Source organism: Lactuca virosa, chromosome 4 (assembly GCF_052849685.1).
Source record: "Lactuca virosa cultivar CGN04683 chromosome 4, Lactuca_virosa_CGN04683_v6, whole genome shotgun sequence".
Classification (NCBI taxonomy): domain Eukaryota; kingdom Viridiplantae; phylum Streptophyta; class Magnoliopsida; order Asterales; family Asteraceae; genus Lactuca; species Lactuca virosa.
Window position 1 is genome coordinate 333,149,768 of NC_136429.1, and position 20,728 is coordinate 333,170,495.

The 20,728-nt window shown below is 31.6% G+C and overlaps 1 protein-coding gene across 1 annotated transcript; it reads right to left on the minus strand.

The window, feature by feature from the left end:
- Nucleotides 1-643: 643 nt before the first annotated feature.
- Nucleotides 644-1,141, minus strand: LOC145106144 (uncharacterized). Its single transcript, XM_079043172.1, has one exon. The coding sequence runs from the start codon at nucleotides 1,139-1,141 to the stop codon at nucleotides 644-646; it is 498 nt and encodes a 165-aa protein (XP_078899298.1).
- Nucleotides 1,142-20,728: the final 19,587 nt, after the last annotated feature.

Below are 20,728 nucleotides of genomic sequence, written 5' to 3' on the forward strand. Positions count from 1 at the left end.
ATCTAAGTAATCTTGTGTCATTATCATCTGAGCATGAATAATGACATCCTCATTACATATCTTGACCACAATATGTAACATTCGCCATTATTAACACAACATACACGTGTTTATTTATTACTTTCATGGTATGTGCATGTCCAGATGAGGCTATTCATGACTTCGGTTAGGAGGGTGAAGACAGTTATAGTTGATGACATAAGGAGGAGACGACTCCATACAAAGAAGTCTAAGGATAGCATTATATTTACCATAAAGCAGTTGGCTATTCATAAATATATGATTTTAGATCAAAGATTGTAGTGACTTAAAATCAAGACAGTGGAGAATTTAAGTCAATGTTTCCTTTTCTTATAAGATTATGCATTAAGTACTAATTTTACTCGATTATTCTTTTTCTTTAGTAAATGTCTTTTTTTTGGAATGACAAAAATTTATTAAAACTAGCCCGAAACTAGGAAAACATTACAAAGAATTACAAGTTACATTAGGATCAAACAACCAAGTCGACCAAGAGATCTTAGCTTTCTTACACCTATTTGAAACCAAAAAAATAAGAAATACTAACAATATCATCAAATAAGACTGAAAACTTGGGTAAAACCGCTCCAAAAACAAGATTATTCTGAAACCTCCATAAGGATCAAAATGTAGTAATAATAACCGCATCAAAGGCCTCACAAACAGAGCTAGAACGCCCAATAGAATTTGCCCAAGAAATAAATCCCTTGACTGTAAGCTCCACCGGAAAATCAAAACTCCACCAAGAAGCAATACGACCCCAAATCTTCTTGAGTAAAGGGCAATTAATAAAAATATTGTAAATACTCTCCAAATTATAATGACACACCGGGCAAAGGATGGGATCAATCTCCATGCCTCTTGCCGATAAGCTTTCCCTCGTCGGGATTCTACCAAGCCTGGTTCTCCACATCAAAACATTAAGTTTGATAGGAACCCAAGAATTCCATCTCTTAGCTATGTCAGCACACTTCAGATAACCAACATCAATAAAAGAATGGGCGGAAGAGACTGAAAACTCATCCAACGGCTCTAGAGTCCATCCAAGACGATCAGGATACAGAGACAAACTAACCAGACTAAAAACCGAGCAAAGCTCATTCCATTGCGTCTCTTCCATGCCTCCTCTAGGGAGCCTGTGAATGGATGAGGTAAAACATCCACATCCAATCTATCATTCACTGTAACATTCTTGCATAAATCAAGATCATAGATACAATGGAAAGTGGAGGCTAAGGGATTTTCTACCGACCAGACATCTAACCAAAAGCGAGTATTCTTCTCGTCACGAACACGAATAGGACAAAAAGGCATCACATCCAACCCCTTAGCTCTCAACTAATCAACCACCTTGATAACTCCAACCCAAGGAGAAAAAGAAGAAGACATCGAACTAATATCAGAAGTGGAGCCAAAACCATGAATAGAATGAACCACCTTGACCCAAATGGAGTCCGAACAACGAAAATAACGCCATCTCCATTTAAAAACCAAAGACCGGTTCAAAGCAAAGAGGCTACCAACCCTCAGACCACCTTCTTCTTTACTAGCTAAAATTTTATCCCACCTAACCCAATGCGGTTTTCTATCATCCAGATCTTTACCCCAAAAGAAAGAAGCCCTCAAAGATTCAAGTAATTTTATGACCACTAAAGGAACTGGAAAAATAGACATAGAATAGGTACCAATACCACCCAACACCTCTTTAATCAAAGTGAGTCTACCTCCAATCGACAAAGTCTTAGCTTTCCAAGAAGAGCATTAAAACATTAAGTTTCAAAATGTCTTTGTATGCCCGCTTTAGGAGTTTTTACTTTATTGATCATTGAAGTTTCAAAATTCTCACCATTTGACCACTAAAGTTCTAATCATGTTAATTAAATCATTAAAATTTTAGTTTTGTCACCTTTTAGCCATTGAGACATGTTAAGTTTTTAATTTATTGACAATTGAAGTTTCAAAATTCTCACCATTTGACACTAAAGTTCTAATCATGTTAATTAAGTCATTAAAATTTTAGTTTTTTCTATTTATATGACATGCTACATAGACATTTTTGACTTATCTTTATTCATGTGGAACTGATGTGGCATCTATATGAAATTTTAGATTATTTTATAAACTCTCTCTCTCTCTCTCTCTCTCTCTCTCTCTCTCTCTCTCTTTCTCGATATTAATCCACGACAACGCTTTCCTTGGCCAATTATGGAGAGTAGGTAATGTTGCATTTGTGGTGGTCGTTGGTGGTTGCAGTGGCGGCAACGATGCCTTCCTTGGTCGATTCCGATGAGTAGTTGCAGGTTGCAACAATGGTGGTAATTGGTGGTTGTTGTGGATGAAACAACACCTTCGTTGGCTGATTTTGGCGATTATGTAAAGGATGCAACGGTCACTACTAAAAAATTTGGTGTTAGCAATGAAAAAAATACCAACACAATTTTGTCAGCAATTTCCGTCGAATTTCCTACAAACATGCAACAAAAGTAGAATCCAACACAATTTCGACAAAATACCAATGGATATAAAAACCGCAAAGATTTTGTCGGAAAAATGTCAATATTTTTCGACAGAAAATGGACGAAATATTAATTAGTATTTAAAGTTTTTTTTTTTTTAAATTTTGTCGAAAACGTAAAGAGCAGAAAATTAAAAATCTTCACCCCCTATTGGCTTTTAGATATTATTATTATTACTATTGTTTTATATTATTATTATGAATATAATATTTTTTATTTCATATTATTATTAATAAAATTATAAAATGTAATAATAATAATTATTATTATTATAAATATAATTATATTATTACTTTTATTTTGATTATTATTGTTATTATGTTCCAGATTAAGATTAACACAATTAGATTTTATTATTATTAAATTTTATTATATATATATATATATATATATATATATATATATATATATATATATATATATATATATACCCATACACACATACATACACATTCATATATATATATATATATATATATATATATATATATATATATATATATATATATATATATATATATATATAGACCTAGATTATTCTATTGAAACTAATTATTGTGTTATTGTATGCATAAATATGGGCCAATCAATTTTGCTTATTTTAAGAAAGTGATTAATATATATTATTGAATTAAATATAATTGAAAAATATCATCTTAATTAATTAGAAGGGTAATTTAGTCAAATAATATAGATTTAATAAAGGAAAATTGCATTTTTTAAGGGATCATAGATTCTATTAATTTTAAAAATCCGATTTTACGAATTATAATTATTTTAATTCGGACATTCTGACAGAATATGTTTATGAGTATATTCAAAAATAAAAATATTCTTGAACCATAAATAATAAAAATATTCTTGAACCTATTTCTTGATCATGAATTTAAAAACTTCTTGTAGAATAACAAATTCTTGAACAATCAATTGAAGAATAAAAACAAAAAATACATTATTTATTAGAGAATATGGGTAACAATTGTTAAGAATTACATGTATCGTTAAAGAATTAAAACTAAAAAAACTTTCAAAACGGGAAAGAAAACATCAAAATCTAACAACGACTAAACATTCTAAAAGAATAATGTTGCTTAGAATCACTTTCACTTTTATGGTCTGTTCTTCAAGTATCAACTTCTGTGATTCCAACAGAATTGGAATTCGTAATTCAATTCCAACAGAATTAGAATTCGTGATTCCATTCCAATAGAATTGGAATCTCACAAATATCATCCATTGAATCAACAAGGAGAAGCAGAACTGCATCTTTTGTTGCTGTTCTTTGGGAATCATTGAAATAAGCAGGAACTATTACAACAGCTTTTGTGACCTTATCATTCAGAAATTTTGAAGCATCGTGCACAAGCTTTCTCAATACCTGATAATAGAGAAGCAACAAGAGAAGCCAAATTAGGGCAAAAACGAAGCAACAAGAGAAGCCAAATTAGGGCAAAAACATCTTACTGTTACAAATTAAGAGGTAGAGGGAGCACTGGTGTACCTGTGCTGAAATTTCTTCTGCAGCAAACTGTTTTCCAATAGCAGGACAATCAAGCTTAACGTTTCCGTTCTCGTCACGCACCACCGTATACGAAATCTGCTTAGACTCCTCGTCCACCTCCGACATCTTCCTCCCGATAAATCTCTTCACTAAGAAGAAGGTGTTTTCAGGATTCACAACGGCCTGCCTCTTAGCAATCTGTCCAACCAACCTATCTTCGTTCTTTGTGTACGCCACAACCGATGGCGTCGTCCTCTGCCCCTCGGCGTTGGTAACGATGACAGGCTTCACTTCGTTGCTTCAGTCTCGTCGACCCCGGAGACGCTTCCTTAGCCTACAATCGATCGACATTCATTGGACCTTGTAGCTGCTTCGTGCTTTCCTTCTCACCTTCATCGATGTATTTGGGGGAAGTTGTTTATAAAAGGGGATAAATTAGGTTAAAATCAACTAGCATAATTATAGGAAAGTATTTGGGGAAGTTGTTTATAAAATTACCTAATTACCCTTATTTATTTATTTAATTATTTATTTATATTTTAATTTTTTATTGGCCCACATTTATGCATACAATAACACAATAAATACTTTAAACAATTGAACCTAGCTCTATATATATATATATATATATATATATATATATATATATATGTGTGTGTGTGTGTGCGTGTGTGTGTATATGCATGTGTATATATGTCTATGTGGATATATATGTATGTTTATGGTCATAAGTATGTATGTGTGTATGTATATACATGTATGCATGTGTATTGCATATATGTACGTGAGTGTAGGGTCCAGGGTTTAATGTTTATGGTTTACGGTTTAGGGTATGTATAGGTTCATCTTCGGTGCTTAATGTTTAGGGTTTAGGTGTATGTGTATGTATATTTATGTGCATGAGTATATATGTATATATGTGAATATGTATTGTATGTATATGTATGTATCAGCATTTGAGTATAGGGTTAAAAAAAGTATGCCTATGTATGTATGCACATGTGAGTATAATATTTACTAACAATAAAGTTAAATAATAATAATAATAATGATAACAACAACAACGACAACAACAACAACGATGACGACGACAACAACAACAACAACACCAACAACAACAATAATAATATATACATATATGTATATTTGTGTATATGTATGTGTATGTATGTGTATGCATGCAACTATAGGTTTTAGATTTTAGCATATGGTTAAATATGTATGTATGCTTATGTGCATGTGTATGTATATATATGTGTAAGCATGTGAGTATACGGTTTAGGGTTTATGGTTTAACGTATATATGGTTTTAGGGTTTAAGGTATGTATTGGTTCAAGGTTCAGAGTTTAAGGTTTAGAATTTAGGTGGAGATGGAAGAAGGTGGAAAAAAAGGAAGGCTTCCTCTATATAAGGATCTACCTCAAGCTCCAACATCACTTGAATAGTAAGACCAGGATACACTCCATGTTTGAAAATCAAGTATAGAACTTGGTTGATCTTCCTCTCGATAGTTAGACTGTAGGGAGTAAGTGGATTTTCAAGAGGAAACCCGACATAAATGGAAATCCACACACATATAAAGCTAGACTTATGGCGAAATGTTTCACTCAAAATATTGGTATCGGCTATAACGAAACCTTCTCTCATGTGTCTACGATCAAGTATATAAGGATACCATTTTCCATAGTCACATATTATGACTATGAGATATGGCAAATAAATGTCAAACAAATTTCCTTAATGGACACTTACTTGAATATGTAAATACGGTTTAGCCTAAGGGTTTTGTTGATCCTAAGCATCTTAATAAAGTGTGTAAGGTTCAGAGATCCATTTATAGATTTAAAACAAGCATATTGAAGTTGGTACTTCGATTTCATGAGGAAATTACAAAGTATGATTTCATAAAAAATAAGATGACTAGTGTGTTTTTAAGAGAACTGGAGGAGCGCAGTGATAGTCCTAGTATTGTATGTGGACGACATATTACTCATTAAAAATTACATTCCAATTTTACAAGGCATTAAATATTGACTCAAAAAGTATTTCCAAATAAAAGATTTAGTATATGCAATCTATATTCTTGGAATAAAGATCTATGGAGATAGATCAATAAGATACCAACAAAATAAAAAGTAAGGGAATTGGATGACTATAAAGATCATTCTAAAGGTACTTGCAAATAATTGAAAAGATGTTCCTCAGATTAGAAGAAGTTCATAGCGAAAGGTGTTATATTGTTGGAACCTGAAAGTGAACCTCTAGCAATCCTAAGTACATATTCCGAAGGCTGTTGGTTCCGAAGGAAGATGTGATCCGGAACCTGTCCGAAGCTGAAGGAAAGGAGTAAAGTATTTTGAAGAGGAACGCATTCCGGAGCTAATCCAGAAGTCCGGAATGCATGCTGATCCGGAACCAAACTTTCATCTCCGGAACATTACTTGTCCGGAATGAAGTTATTTTGTCTCTTATGCATTTATTACTTTTGTCTTGTATTTTGATGTAACGTTTCATAGGACTTAGTCTAAAGTTGATTTAGGACAATCAGAATGTCAGACTTGTATCTTTTGTCCGGTCCTATGTAAACACTTGGGTTAATTCGCTGTAACATTCTCTCCTTTATATAGGAGCATTCAATACAAGTCAACTACGGATCTTTCTCTCACTTTTGTCATTTACACTTATCACATTAAAAACATTCTTCTTGTTCCTAATTTATTAACTTTACCTTGATCACTATTTACTTGTTCTCAATTAATGTCTTGATCATTTGTTGAATCGATTATCTAAGACTTGACTGGTCTTTCCAGTCTCGACTTGAACATCCATTATTAAGCAGACATTGATCTCATGCATTCACTTAAGGTTTGAGTTCTCAAACCTTGTCCCTGCGCCAAGATCTTGTTCTCACAATTGGTATAAGAGCTCGAGTGGTTGTCCTTTGAATCCATAAGATCAGATTATAGTTGGTGATATGGGCATATTTAGTCATAAGAATCATGCATGATCTTAATACTTTATGTTAATTTTATCTCAAATAATGAACCAAAGGTGCTTAATTAGCTTAAATATTTCATTTTCAGCAAAAAAGACATGCTCGAAAGGAAAATGAAGCGGAATTGGCGATTGGAAGCTTGGATATTGGATTTTGAAGAAAGAAGGATGTTGTTGGATAGCTTGACCCCTCATCAGTGTTTTGGCCATATCTCATGAACCGTAACTCCGATTAACGAGATTCAAAATGTTCTGAAAACTAGACACAATTGCGGACGACTTTCGTGTTTTGAGAAAACGCTGATTCCAAACGGACTCGACGAGTAGGCCATCAACTCGACGAGTTGGTCAGAAGTTTCGCGATTCTTGACTTTGGCTTGCCGTACACGGGATTTTAAGTGATGGACTCGCCGAGTCAGTCACTGAACTCGCCGAGTAGCCCCTGTTTTTAGAATATATATATATATATATATATATATATATATATATATATATATATATATATATATATATATATATATATATATAGAAACGCTTCTCATTCGAACCCTAACGAATGGGGGAAGCTATGGATGATTTTTAGAGGCCAGAAGGGTTCTTAGAAGCTGTGGTTTTCGAGATTTCAACTTAGATTCCAATTTTGAGAAGATCAAAGGCAATTTAGGTTTACTCTTTACTTAATCTTTTGTTTAAACTATGTTTGCATCAATTGATTTCGTTTTTGAGTTACTTTCTGCTGTAATCATGAGTTAAAACTCATATCTTCTGTTTAGGGTAGATGAATTTATGACTATGGATTGATTTGTGGTTGGATTAATTGTTTATTGGTGAATTTAGTTTTATTAAGATTGTTAAAGAACCTTATGCATTAACCATAACTATTTTATGTTAATTATCAAGTAATTAAGCTGCATGAACATCTCTTAATTGCTTAACTCATGTGATTTATGTGAAAACATTGTTATGTGCCTAGGATTAACGAACGTGAAACTAGGATTAACTAGAAAGTGGATAAATTAATGTGTGAGCTTGTGTGACAAACCATCAACAAGAGGTTAATTGAATTAGTAATTTGATTGGCTAATTACAAGTCTTATTTAACCCGAATAATTAACTAGGAAATTCATTAGTTTAATCACTTGATCACTGCTTAAATTAATTTGTTCTCTAAGGATTGGTAATAGCGAATGTAAATCTAATCACTTTAATCGGTAACCAATAAGTACTAATCCATTGCACTTGCCATAAAATCAACCATAGAAGTAAATGAATCGAACCTAAACATAAGTCTTATCCATTATTGAATTTAGTTGATTGTTTATTTGCTTTAGTTGTTAGTTGCTTAGTTTGCGTGTTATTTGATTGCTTAAGTTTCTAGTCTTGCAAAACTAAAGAAAATCCCCATTCTATTACTTGTTATATTTAGATAATATTAGCATTTATTTTAATTGTTTACCGTTCCCTGTGTTCGATACCCTACTTGCTTGAACTATATTACTAATCGATAGGTACACTGCCTTTCGTGTGTTTATTTTGTGTCTAAGTTAGTAGGATTAAAACTAGTGTATTCAACACACATCAGTTGGTTAGAATTTACCTTGGTATTTCAACCATTTCTGTGTTAAGGATAAAAGTTCTTCTATATACCACATAAGCTTGAAGATATCTTGACTTCAATGGCTGCTTCAAATCCTCAACAAATGATTTCAATGCAAATCGCAAATAGCATGGGTGGCCCTACACGTGCCCCATTGCTAGTTGTGGAAGAATATGATCATTGGAAAGTTAGAATGGAAAGGTTTTTACTAGCCAAAGAGAAAGGTGAACAAATCTGGAGATCCGTCAAAGAAGGCCCTCATGTTCCTGCAAGAACAGTTATAAGAGATGCAGCTGATCAACTCATGCGAGAAGATGAAGTTCGTCCAGCCCCTCTAACTGCTGATGATATTGAGAAACTGCATGCTGATCAAGTCGCCTTCTCTAAAATGGTGTTTGGTGTTCCTCCATCACTCTTTGAGCACATCAAGCGATGCAAATCAGCCAAAGAAATTTGGGACACTCTTCAGGATCTGATTGAAGGTTCCAAAAATATGAAGGACAAACGCCTCACCTCCGTTGTCAATGACTTTGACACCTTCACTACTACTCCAGGTGAATCTGTAGCCTCAGCCTCCAACCGATATCGAATCGTTGTCAACAACATGACTGCTCATGGGATTGTTCGAACTCCTCTCGAGTATAATCTCAAGTTTATTAACAGTCTCGGTAAGGGATGGGGAAATGTAAAGTCCTGTCTTCAAAGCAATGGTTCCTTAAAAAAATTGAAACTCTATCAACTTTTTGATGAGCTTCAAGGACATGAATCAAACGTTGCTCAAACCATAAGAGAACTTTCCGGAGGACCACTTGCTCTAGTCAGTTCTTTTGAATCAACCATTCCGAACCCACCTGCTCTGGAACCTTACAAACCCATTGTTCCATTAACTCAGTCATCCTTAACTTCTTTACCCAAAAACATCTATCCTGACGATGATTCAGAAACCTTGGATTCTGAACTCCGCTTTCAACAAGAGTTTGCCTTACTCTCCATGAAATACAAACGACCTTTCAATCCTTCTTACAAACCATACCAAAACATATTCAGCGCCCCTCACCAAAACCATCCTCAACCATATTCTCCTTCGGAATCTAAACACACTTCCGAAAATCCTCCTGCATACAAGCCTAATGTCACACCCCGCTAAAGCGGAAACACGAGGCATGGCAGTATAAAAGGGTTCATAGCAAAAGTTAGAAGACAACACCAACCATAGTATTAAAAATCTTTACAAATTTACAATGGTTTGAACAAATTTTAAAAGAAATAACAATGTAAATTGAAATACAACATATGCGAATGCTCCTAACAATGATGTGTCCCTAAGTGCCACTTACTCGATGATTCCTGAAAAAGCATGTAAAACGAGCGTCAACTATAAAAATAGTTGGTGAGTACTCACAGATAAACAAAATAATACTGGTTCCATGAATTGAAATCAAAGTTTTGATAAAAGTTTCCAATAATAAAAGTATATTGTTAAGCCTAATGTCACACCCCGCTAAAGCGGAAACACGAGGCATGGCAGTATAAAGGGGTTCATAGCAAAAGTTAGAAGACAACACCAACCATAGTATTAAAAATCTTTACAAATTTACAATGGTTTGAACAAATTTTAAAAGAAATAACAATGTAAATTGAAATACAACACATGCGAATGCTCCTAACAATGATGTGTCCCTAAGTGCCACTTACTCGATGATTCCTGAAAAAGCATGTAAAACGAGCGTCAACTATAAAAATAGTTGGTGAGTACTCACAGATAAACAAAATAATACTGGTTCCATGAATTGAAATCAAAGTTTTGATAAAAGTTTCTAATAATAAAAGTATATTGTTAAGATGAGTAAATAAGTTTGTAAAAACAAAGTTCTTTGTCATCATGAGAGATAAGGTATGTTGCCCAAATAAGATGCAACATTCATATTCTCATGGAAGATAAAGTTCGTTACTCAAACGAGTAAACAAGTTTCATTGCTAAAATGAGCAATCAATTTCGTTGCTACAAGGAGCAAACAATTTCATTGCTAAAACATGTATATAAGTTTTCAGTAATAACAGTTCGTTGTTGTAATGAGAAACAAAGTTCATTGCTATAATTAATAAACAAGTTTATTGCTATAATAAGTAACGAGTTTGTATGTGTATGAGCAAACAATGAGTCTCAACCAAACCTATGACTGAAGCCCTATCAAGATCTATGCTTATCGTTCCATAGATGAATATGGTATCATGCACTCCAGCAATAGGGCGAGTGAGGAGTTGTCAATTCCTAATAGCGCTATCCATAATGACCATTGGCTCAAAGAGTTAATGGTTAGAGATAAGGGAAGGGCCTTAGTACGATAAGTTCTCATGTTCCGTGTTGCATATACATACATAGAGAGATATAGCAATAAAATAGCAATCATGTTTGATACAAATCAATTTAAATACAACGAACAAATAATAGTTTTTCGGGACATGCTTTTCCACCCCAAAACATAAAAACTGAAAATAGGGGAGTGCGTGAATACTCACAATATGCATTGAGATGATGCAAATGATGCCTTGAGCTAAGTTCCACTTGTACCACTATCGATTCCTACAATAATGGTATTCGCTATTGAGTCTCTAATCGAAATCTAACACTAGTATAGTTACTACTACAATAGAATTATGCCAATATTGTGTCAAAATTTAATATAGATAAGTTACAAACATTTTTCTGTGGAAATTAAGTTTCAAAGAATCAATTGTTATATAACAATTTAAGTGGAAAATTTCGATTATTGAAATGTTAATATTTAACATTTTAGAGGTGTTCCAATGATTAAATATTCAAAACTAAATCAATTTAGTTCTAAAAGTTCCCAAACTTTGCATTTCAGTTTTAATTGAAGTCAAAGACCTCAAGATAAATTTTCTTGAATTTTTGATTTGTCTAACTATTTTTCACCATTTTAGTTTCTTGGATAACCATAAAATCATGAAAAATACTAAACAATTAATAAAAATTACCAAACTTCAGATTTTGGTTCTAAATACGTTAAAAGACTTCTAGATAAATTTTCATGGATTATGGATATGCATAACCATTTTTCATATATTAAATATATAAAAATTCATGAAAAATAGAAATCGGTTAAGAAAATGCCCCAAACTTTTTATAATAATGTCATTACACGTACTTAAGCTGGGAAAAATATACAAATCGGTTTCTAAACTGTTTAACCCAATTTTATGATTTTTATGCATTTATTCTAATAAAAATGGGGATAAATAGAAAATTGTTTCCAAATTGTCCAAAATTTTTGTAACGCTGTTATTAGTCATTATTAAGCTAGGAAAAATATAAAAATGAATTTCTAAACTGTTTATCCCAATTTTATGATTTTTGTGTATTTATTCTAATAAAAATTGGGTTTAAGTGTATTTAATCTTGGGAAAATAGAAGAAAAATAGTATACAGAAGAGAAAAATCATCAAAATTTTTATGTAGCATCCTAATGTATTACAAGGTGTTCTGGTAAAGTTTCATAATTTTTGGATGAGTAAAACTATTTTTCCTGTTTTTATTCCATTATAAATACAAAAATCGGAGAAAAATAGGAATACATTATGAAAAATTCTGAAAATATTTTTCTAAGTCTTCCACAGAGAGTATAAGCTGCGAAAATTATTAGATACCATTTTTATATTCCCTAATGTGGTTTTATGATTTATTAGAGCTAAACAAAAAGAAAATTCAAAACCATATTAAACAGTAACAAAATTGGATGAAACTTAATGGGAGATGTTTATTAACTTAAAGGATCATCCAAGAATATTTCCAGAATTTATTTACTAGCTTAAGTATTTTATATGATTTATCACTTTATTTTCTTATTATTTTCATATAAAAATAAAGAAAATATATATTGAGCTGAAAATTTCCAGAATCCATCTTCATACAATTTGATAACAATGACAATTTGTGTTCTTATTTTTGATGTTGAAAACCATGCCTAAAGGCTCAATAAATTATAGAGAAAACTTGGTTCTTGTGATTTATGTAAAGATTATTGATGTTGCTTTGACAATTTTTGCAACATGTTACAAAGACTTTTGAATCAAGATCTTTTTGTTCCTATTAATACATGATATTAAGAGTTTAAAATAATTTTTGAATGATTTGTAGTGATGAATAAGTCCTTTGAACATGCAACACAAAACAAATGTTCATAAGGAAAGTGCTGTTTGAGCAACAGTTTTGTAAAAATTGGTAAAAATCGAAATATTGGAATTTTCCAGTGAGGTCAGATGGGTTTGAAAGCTAACTCAAAATATTATATTTCAGAGAAAGAATCACGAATTTTGGATAAGAAATGAGTGAGATATGACAGTTTAAAGTCAGGTAAAGAAATCTGGCAGATTGCATGCATGATGATTGGTTAGAAAAGTGGGTTTTCATCATTTCCTTGAGTAAATCTTTTCAAGTATTTTAAATATATCATGATAAACTCATATTTTAGTCATGTTTCCAGAGATCAAAAGATTAAAACTTATCAAAATGTATACATGCATTTATGAACAAAATTTTGTTTCTCAAAAACTCTTGAGTTTGATGTTTTACTCCTTAAAATCGATTTTTGCACTAAGATCATGAACATGCAACCTTGTTTAGCATACATGCATGGTGTTAAAACACATCCATCATGTTGTAAAAACCATTTTAACAAAAAGAAAACAAGTTTGAAGAAGATGAAGAAGGAGAAAGTGTAAGAAAAAGAGCAAAACTTGAAGGAAAAGTGAAGTAGAAATCGATTTTACCTTCAAGAATACCACAAGATGATGAAGATTTCGAGTTTGAGGAGTGTTCTTGGGTTTGTTTTCTGGAAAATTTCTTGGTTCTTAGAGGGAGGAAGAGAGAATGGAGTGGTGTTTGGAGAGAAAAAGTAGAGAGAAGGTAGAGAGAGTTTTCTAGAGAGAAAAAGAAGAGAGATGTGTGTGTGTGTTGGAGAATGAGAGTGTGAGAGAGATATGGGGAGAGAGGGATCCGATTTTAGGGGAGGAGAGGCTCTCTCTCTCTTGTTTCTTTTATAAAAATTCAAATCTTTTATAAAAATATCCAACTTTTTATAAAATGTGCACCTTAACCTAGTTTTTATGCATAAAACTCTTGATTTTTGACTTATAAATCAAGGGTAAATGTTAATAACTAAATCTTTATTTTTCATTGAATTTTATTTCATAATAATTATTATGATAAGATAATATTATAAGGTTCATAATTGTTTTTATAGGATTTTTAAGGTTAAAGTTTATAAATATGAGTTTTTAGGGCTTTTAGGGTTTTGGAGTTTAATAAACTTTGAATATCAAAATAAATAGAATATTTGAGACTTTAAATTATCTTATGGTATTATAACTCTTTTATAGTTATAAATAATGTTTGTAATTTATTTTTATCGGTTTATTGGCATTCTATGTAGTGATTCCGAGATTCAAGCGAAATTGAGGAATCAAGTATACTAGTCCTAGTCTTCAAATTTGACTTAAGTTTCTATGAGACTTTGAACTAACTTCTACTTCTAGGTCAAGTGCATGATGTGTGTACATGATTCATGAAATGTTGTTCGAGTCAAAGAGTGATCCAAATATGGATAGTCACTACAGCTTAGTAGATGTAGAATTCACATATCAAGGTGAAATCTAAGTACACCATCCATTGTTTCTATCTGTTTCCAAGTTTCTAGTAGGTTATAACTTAGCTTCTAATTACTAAGTCTAATATGTGTTGTGCCTATATGTACAACTAAGTTTATCAAATCTAGAACTAACTCGAATTTTGACGGTTGTCACAGTCTCCCCCGGTTGAAAGAATTTCGTCCCAAAATTCAATTCGTGACACATTCTATTAGAACTCAGCCGAATACAATTGTATAATTGGAGAGATGATGACTTGAAGAGCTCTTTGATTATTTTGGGTTAATTCCTCAAGGGAACAGCCCAACTCTTTAGCTATCATCAAATTAATGGTTCCCTAATTCGAGTTCTACAGTCTAGATTGCGAGAAATTAGGATCATGGAAATCATGATCCAACCATGGCGACCTAGTTGAAAAAGATTATATAGTTAGATATTATCTAATTTAAAAGAACGTTATAAGTTTTGCTGAAGCACCAACTGCACTGAGCGTTAAATCCGCATTGATGCTTAAGTCGCATTCTAAATTAACACTAAGTGTAACTTCGCCGCTTAAAAAAAGAAGAAGAGATTTGGAACAATTTGTTCACTTTCGGGTTGGCTACTAAATCTGGAAAAGATATATTCCAAAATAAGAAGGGGTACCACGAATGAAAGAGAAGCGGTCGAGGGTAAGTTCCTAAAAATACGTAGTAAGGGTAGGCAACGAAGTTTTGGTACATCTCAAATGTAAAGGCTAATTAAGTGTAGTCGACAAAATAAATTACGAAATGATTGAGCATCTCCGAGGCTATAATTACTACTACGGTTACTCTTACAATAATAAAACCTTATTCGAAGAATAAATATATTTAGAGAGTCATTGTTGCAAATGGAAGCGATGAAAGTTTATGATAAGTTAAATCACATTGTGTAGATAGCATTTTAAGTGTTTAGAAGTGATAAAAATCTCACTGTTATCAAAATGTGTGTTTAAAAATGATAATTAATCTCACTATTATCAAAATGTGTAATAATTCCAAGATAATGAAGATACATGTGTGGCGATCCAACAAAGTAGTAAAATAATATAAAGATTAATTAAGGTTAAAGGTTTAAGTCGTCATTAAAGGAATTTGTATAGAAATATTTGTATTAAACTTTTGAGAAATTGTCCAATTGTCTAAGTCAGGACAAATTCAAGCTTACGGGTCAGACTATTTATGAAAACAAAGTTGAGAGTTTAGGAACTCACTGAAAATTGCAAAGTAAAATACTATTTTAAGAAAGGTGTAAAAATGTCAATCTTTGAAAATAGTGCATTCATAGTTTAGTGTTTCTACAAAAACAATCATTTAGAGAATAGATAATCGTAAAATTTAAAACTTTTGATGTATTTAAAGAAAAGAAGAAACATAAGGAAATATATCCTTCACATATATTTTTCAGATATAGAAAAATTATAAGCATAAGGGTATTCATCTTTGTATTACTTATAAGGAAAAATACAATGAAACTTGCATTTTAAATCAAGTTTCCGAATTTAGAACGAAATGGCAAATGTAAATAAGGAATACTTGTTTATTGTAGATTTCAAAATAAAAACAAGATGTATATGGTAAAAGGCGTAATTGAATATATCAAAGTTGACTAAATCAAAATTATATCTCACGACTATACACGTATAAATCGCTCAAAACGAAAAAGGTAGACTTCTAGTCTGTATGTGTACGAACATGATACTAGGAGAAGCAAAATAGAAAGAAACAAAATTAGACAATGTATTATGTTACTATTATGGGCGTGCGAGATCTAAAATCATAAGGAGAGCAAGAAATCAAGTGTGGGGGAAAGAAAAAGGAAGGTAGCGGCGGCAATGATTGTTATTGTTAAAATTATAAGAATAATACCTATAGGTAGATTAAAAACCAAGTTGAGATATATTTCAAACTTCAATATTTGATGTATATTGATGATTAAATAGACATGTGGGAGTTCTAAAGTGTTTGCTACGAATTGCTAAAAATTCATAAGTTACATATTAAGTTAAACTCCATTTGTGAAAAAAAAGAAGCCCTACAAATGGCAATTGAAAATCTGACAATTTTGACTTTTTTTTTGACTGGGGTCCAACAATGGTTAAAACGGATAAGGTAAAAACTTACATATTTAGATGAATAATTGTGCATTGTCGAAAGTGCGTCACTGGAATTTTAAAAGTGAGCACTAAGTTTTCAAATGCTATAAATTTGAAAAACGTTATAGATTATAAAACCATATTGAAGCAAAGTACACAAATAAGCTATGTTTTGAAATACAAGCATTAGAGATGTCTTATAAACATGTTTGAAGTAGAAATTTTCATAAATATCATGTTGGGTTTCGAGAAAACACATTAAAGTAAATTACAATGTCTAAATGAGAAAGCTGTTAAAAAGTAAAATAAAAGTGTTTTGAAGATTCGATGAAACTTTTTCACATAATATGAACTTCAATGTCATATGTTTAAGTTTTATAGCATAGAGTTTAAACACTTTTATAAAAGAAAATGTTTCTAAGTTTTTCGAAAACGTGTCAAAATGGTAAGCAAGGTTTAAAATGGTTTATATGCCCTTAAAAGCATATCTATCCATTGAAATGGATTTGAATTGAAATTGAAATAGCAATGTTAAAAACCAATATTGGTTAAATTGAGTTTTGAAGAAAAGCGTTAAGTTAAAGCAAGTTGTCAAAAGAGTTATAGCGAGAATATGGCTTAAATTGTTAGGAAATGTATACTAAGTTGAATGAAGTGGTTATAAAATATTTTATCGATGATAAATAAAAACGATGAAGCGAAATAATTTTTCGATGGAAGATTAAGAAGTAAGGAATAAGTATGTTAGTGTAGCTGATCGTACCTAAATACTAATGCGAGTCTAAGGCGAGTGCCGATGTCTTTTCCCCCAAGATAAAGGACAAGAAAAATTGTTTGAAAAACGTTTTATGGTCTCAATACAGTTTACGACCTTTTATAGAGGTCAAATGGATATCCAATGTTAAGTTTTAAGCTCAAGGTGGAAACAACCTAGAGCTAAATCGTAGCGTAGTAATAAGGTCTCACGTATGGGTTAAACCTTTGTGTCTCCTCGTGAGTCGAATCCGGAATGCCCACCAATGGTATCCAAATGATTACTTAGTGGCGACTCATCTACCTCCTTACGCGATGCTCCAATTATCATTCGTGTCGATATCGAAACACTTTTTCATAGTTGTAACTCTAGTACGAAGACGATGAAGAGGTATTGAGGAATAATTCGTATAGGTTTCGACTTATGATTATTACTAGTGTATATCTAGCTACTAACCTTACATCTAAAGTCAATAGCTACCAAGGAATACTCATTCTCAGTACTAAGTGCATTGCTCCTAGAGTGGCTAGTGATATAACCTAAGTGGTTAACCTAGCACTTGATAAGGGACAAGAATATTTCTAAATAAAGACATTGTGGTAAAAGTGCACTTAGTTTCTAAGTGTACCTAGATGAATGCCTATAATATGCAATGCTCGTACGCACACAGAAAAACTTTGTTTTTCAAGAGTTCAAACTGAAAATCGTTTTGAACATAATTCTACTATAACCGTTTCAAGCCTCACATTAAGTTTCCTTAATTAAGCATAGTTGGCCAGGCTATACTTAATTAAAGTCTGATAATGCGTACTCGAATTAGTTATACCAGTAGTATGTTCAGTATTTTAAAAACGCTTAGAAATTTTTTGGCTATAGTTGTGGTTCTCCAAAGGAAAACCGGTATTCTCTATAACCTTCGGCTCTGATACCATTTTCTGTCACACCCCGCTAAAGCGGAAACACGAGGCATGGCAGTATAAAGGGTTTCATAGCAAAAGTTAGAAGACAACACCAACCATAGTATTAAAAATCTTTTCAAATTTACAATGGTTTGAACAAATTTTAAAAGAAATAACAATGTAAATTGAAATACAACACATGCGAATGCTCCTAACAATGATGTGTCCCTAAGTGCCACTTACTCGATGATTCCTGAAAAAGCATGTAAAACGAGCGTCAACTATAAAAATAGTTGGTGAGTACTCACAGATAAACAATATAATACTGGTTCCATGAATTGAAATCAAAGTTTTGATAAAAGTTTCCAATAAGAAAAGTATATTGTTAAGATGAGTAAATAAGTTTGTAAAAACAAAGTTCTTTGTCATCATGAGAGATAAGGTATGTTGCCCAAATAAGATGCAACATTCATATTCTCATGGAAGATAAAGTTCGTTACTCAAACGAGTAAACAAGTTTCATTGCTAAAATGAGCAATCAATTTCGTTGCTACAAGGAGCAAACAATTTCATTGCTAAAACATGTATATAAGTTTTCAGTAATAACAGTTCGTTGTTGTAATGAGAAACAAAGTTCATTGCTATAATTAATAAACAAGTTTATTGCTATAATAAGTAACGAGTTTGTATGTGTATGAGCAAACAATGAGTCTCAACCAAACCTATGACTGAAGCCCTATCAAGATCTATGCTTATCGTTCCATAGATGAATATGGTATCATGCACTCCAGCAATAGGGCGAGTGAGGAGTTGTCAATTCCTAATAGCGCTATCCATAATGACCATTGGCTCAAAGAGTTAATGGTTAGAGATAAGGGAAGGGCCTTAGAACGATAAGTTCTCATGTTCCGTGTTGCATATACATACATAGAGAGATATAGCAATAAAATAGCAATCATGTTTGATACAAATCAATTTAAATACAACGAACAAATAATAGTTTTTCGGGACATGCTTTTCCACCCCAAAACATAAAAACTGAAAATAGGGGAGTGCGTGAATACTCACAATATGCATTGAGATGATGCAAATGATGCCTTGAGCTAAGTTCCACTTGTACCACTATCGATTTCTACAATAATGGTATTCGCTAGTGAGTCTCTAATCGAAATCTAACACTAGTATACTTACTACTACAATAGAATTATGCCAATATTGTGTCAAAATTTAATATAGATAAGTTACAAACATTTTTCTGTGGAAATTAAGTTTCAAAGAATCAATTGTTATATAACAATTTAAGTGGAAAATTTCGATTATTGAAATGTTAATATTTAACATTTTAGAGGTGTTCCAATGATTAAATATTCAAAACTAAATCAATTTAGTTCTAAAAGTTCCCAAACTTTGCATTTCAGTTTTAATTGAAGTCAAAGACCTCAAGATAAATTTTTTTGAATTTTTGATTTGTCTAGCTATTTTTCACCATTTTAGTTTCTTGGATAACCATAAAATCATGAAAAATACTAAACAATTAATAAAAATTACCAAACTTCAGATTTTGGTTCTAAATACGTTAAAAGACTTCTAGATAAATTTTCATGGATTATGGATATGCATAACCATTTTTCATATATTTAATTCTCTAAATATATAAAAATTCATGAAAAATAGAAATCGGTTAAGAAAATGCCCCAAACTTTTTATAGTAATGTCATTACACGTACTTAAGCTAAGAAAAATATACATATCGGTTTCTAAACTGTTTAACCCAATTTTATGATTTTTATGCATTTATTCTAATAAAAATGGGGATAAATAGAAAATTGTTTCCAACATTGTCCAAAATTTTTGTAACGCTGTTATTAGTCATTATTAAGCTAGGAAAAATATAAAAATGAATTTCTAAACTGTTTATCCCAATTTTATGATTTTTGTGTATTTATTCTAATAAAAATTGGGTTTAAGTGTATTTAATCTTGGGAAAATAGAAGAAAAATAGTATACAGAAGAGAAAAATCATCAAAATTTTTATGTAGCATCCTAATGTATTACAAGGTGTTCTGGTAAATTTTCATAATTTTTGGATGAGTAAAACTATTTTTCCTGTTTTTAGTCCATTATAAATACAAAAATCGGAGAAAAATAGGAATACATTATGAAAAATTCTGAAAATATTTTTCTAAGTCTTCCACAGAGAGTATAAGCTGCGAAAATTATTAGATACCATTTTTATATTCCCTAATGTGGTTTTATGATTTATTAGAGCTAAACAAAAAGAAAATTCAAAACCATATTAAACAGTAACAAAATTGGATGAAACTTAATGGGAGATGTTTATTAACTTAAAGGATCATCCAAGAATATTTCCAGAATTTATTTTCTAGCTTAAGTATTTTATATGATTTAACACTTTATTTTCTTATTATTTTCATATAAAAATAAAGAAAATATATATTGAGCTGAAAATTTCCAGAATCCATCTTCATACAATTTGATAACAATGACAATTTGTGTTCTTATTTTTGATGTTGAAAACCATGCCTAAAGGCTCAATAAATTATAGAGAAAACTTGGTTCTTGTGATTTATGTAAAGATTATTGATGTTGCTTTGACAATTTTTGCAACATGTTACAAAGACTTTTGAATCAAGATCTTTTT

What these genes read in the sequence shown, in the direction of transcription:
- LOC145106144 (XM_079043172.1), bottom strand. Translation starts at nt 1,141, where the DNA reads ATGGAAGAGACGCAATGGAATGAGCTTTGCTCGGTTTTTAGTCTGGTT.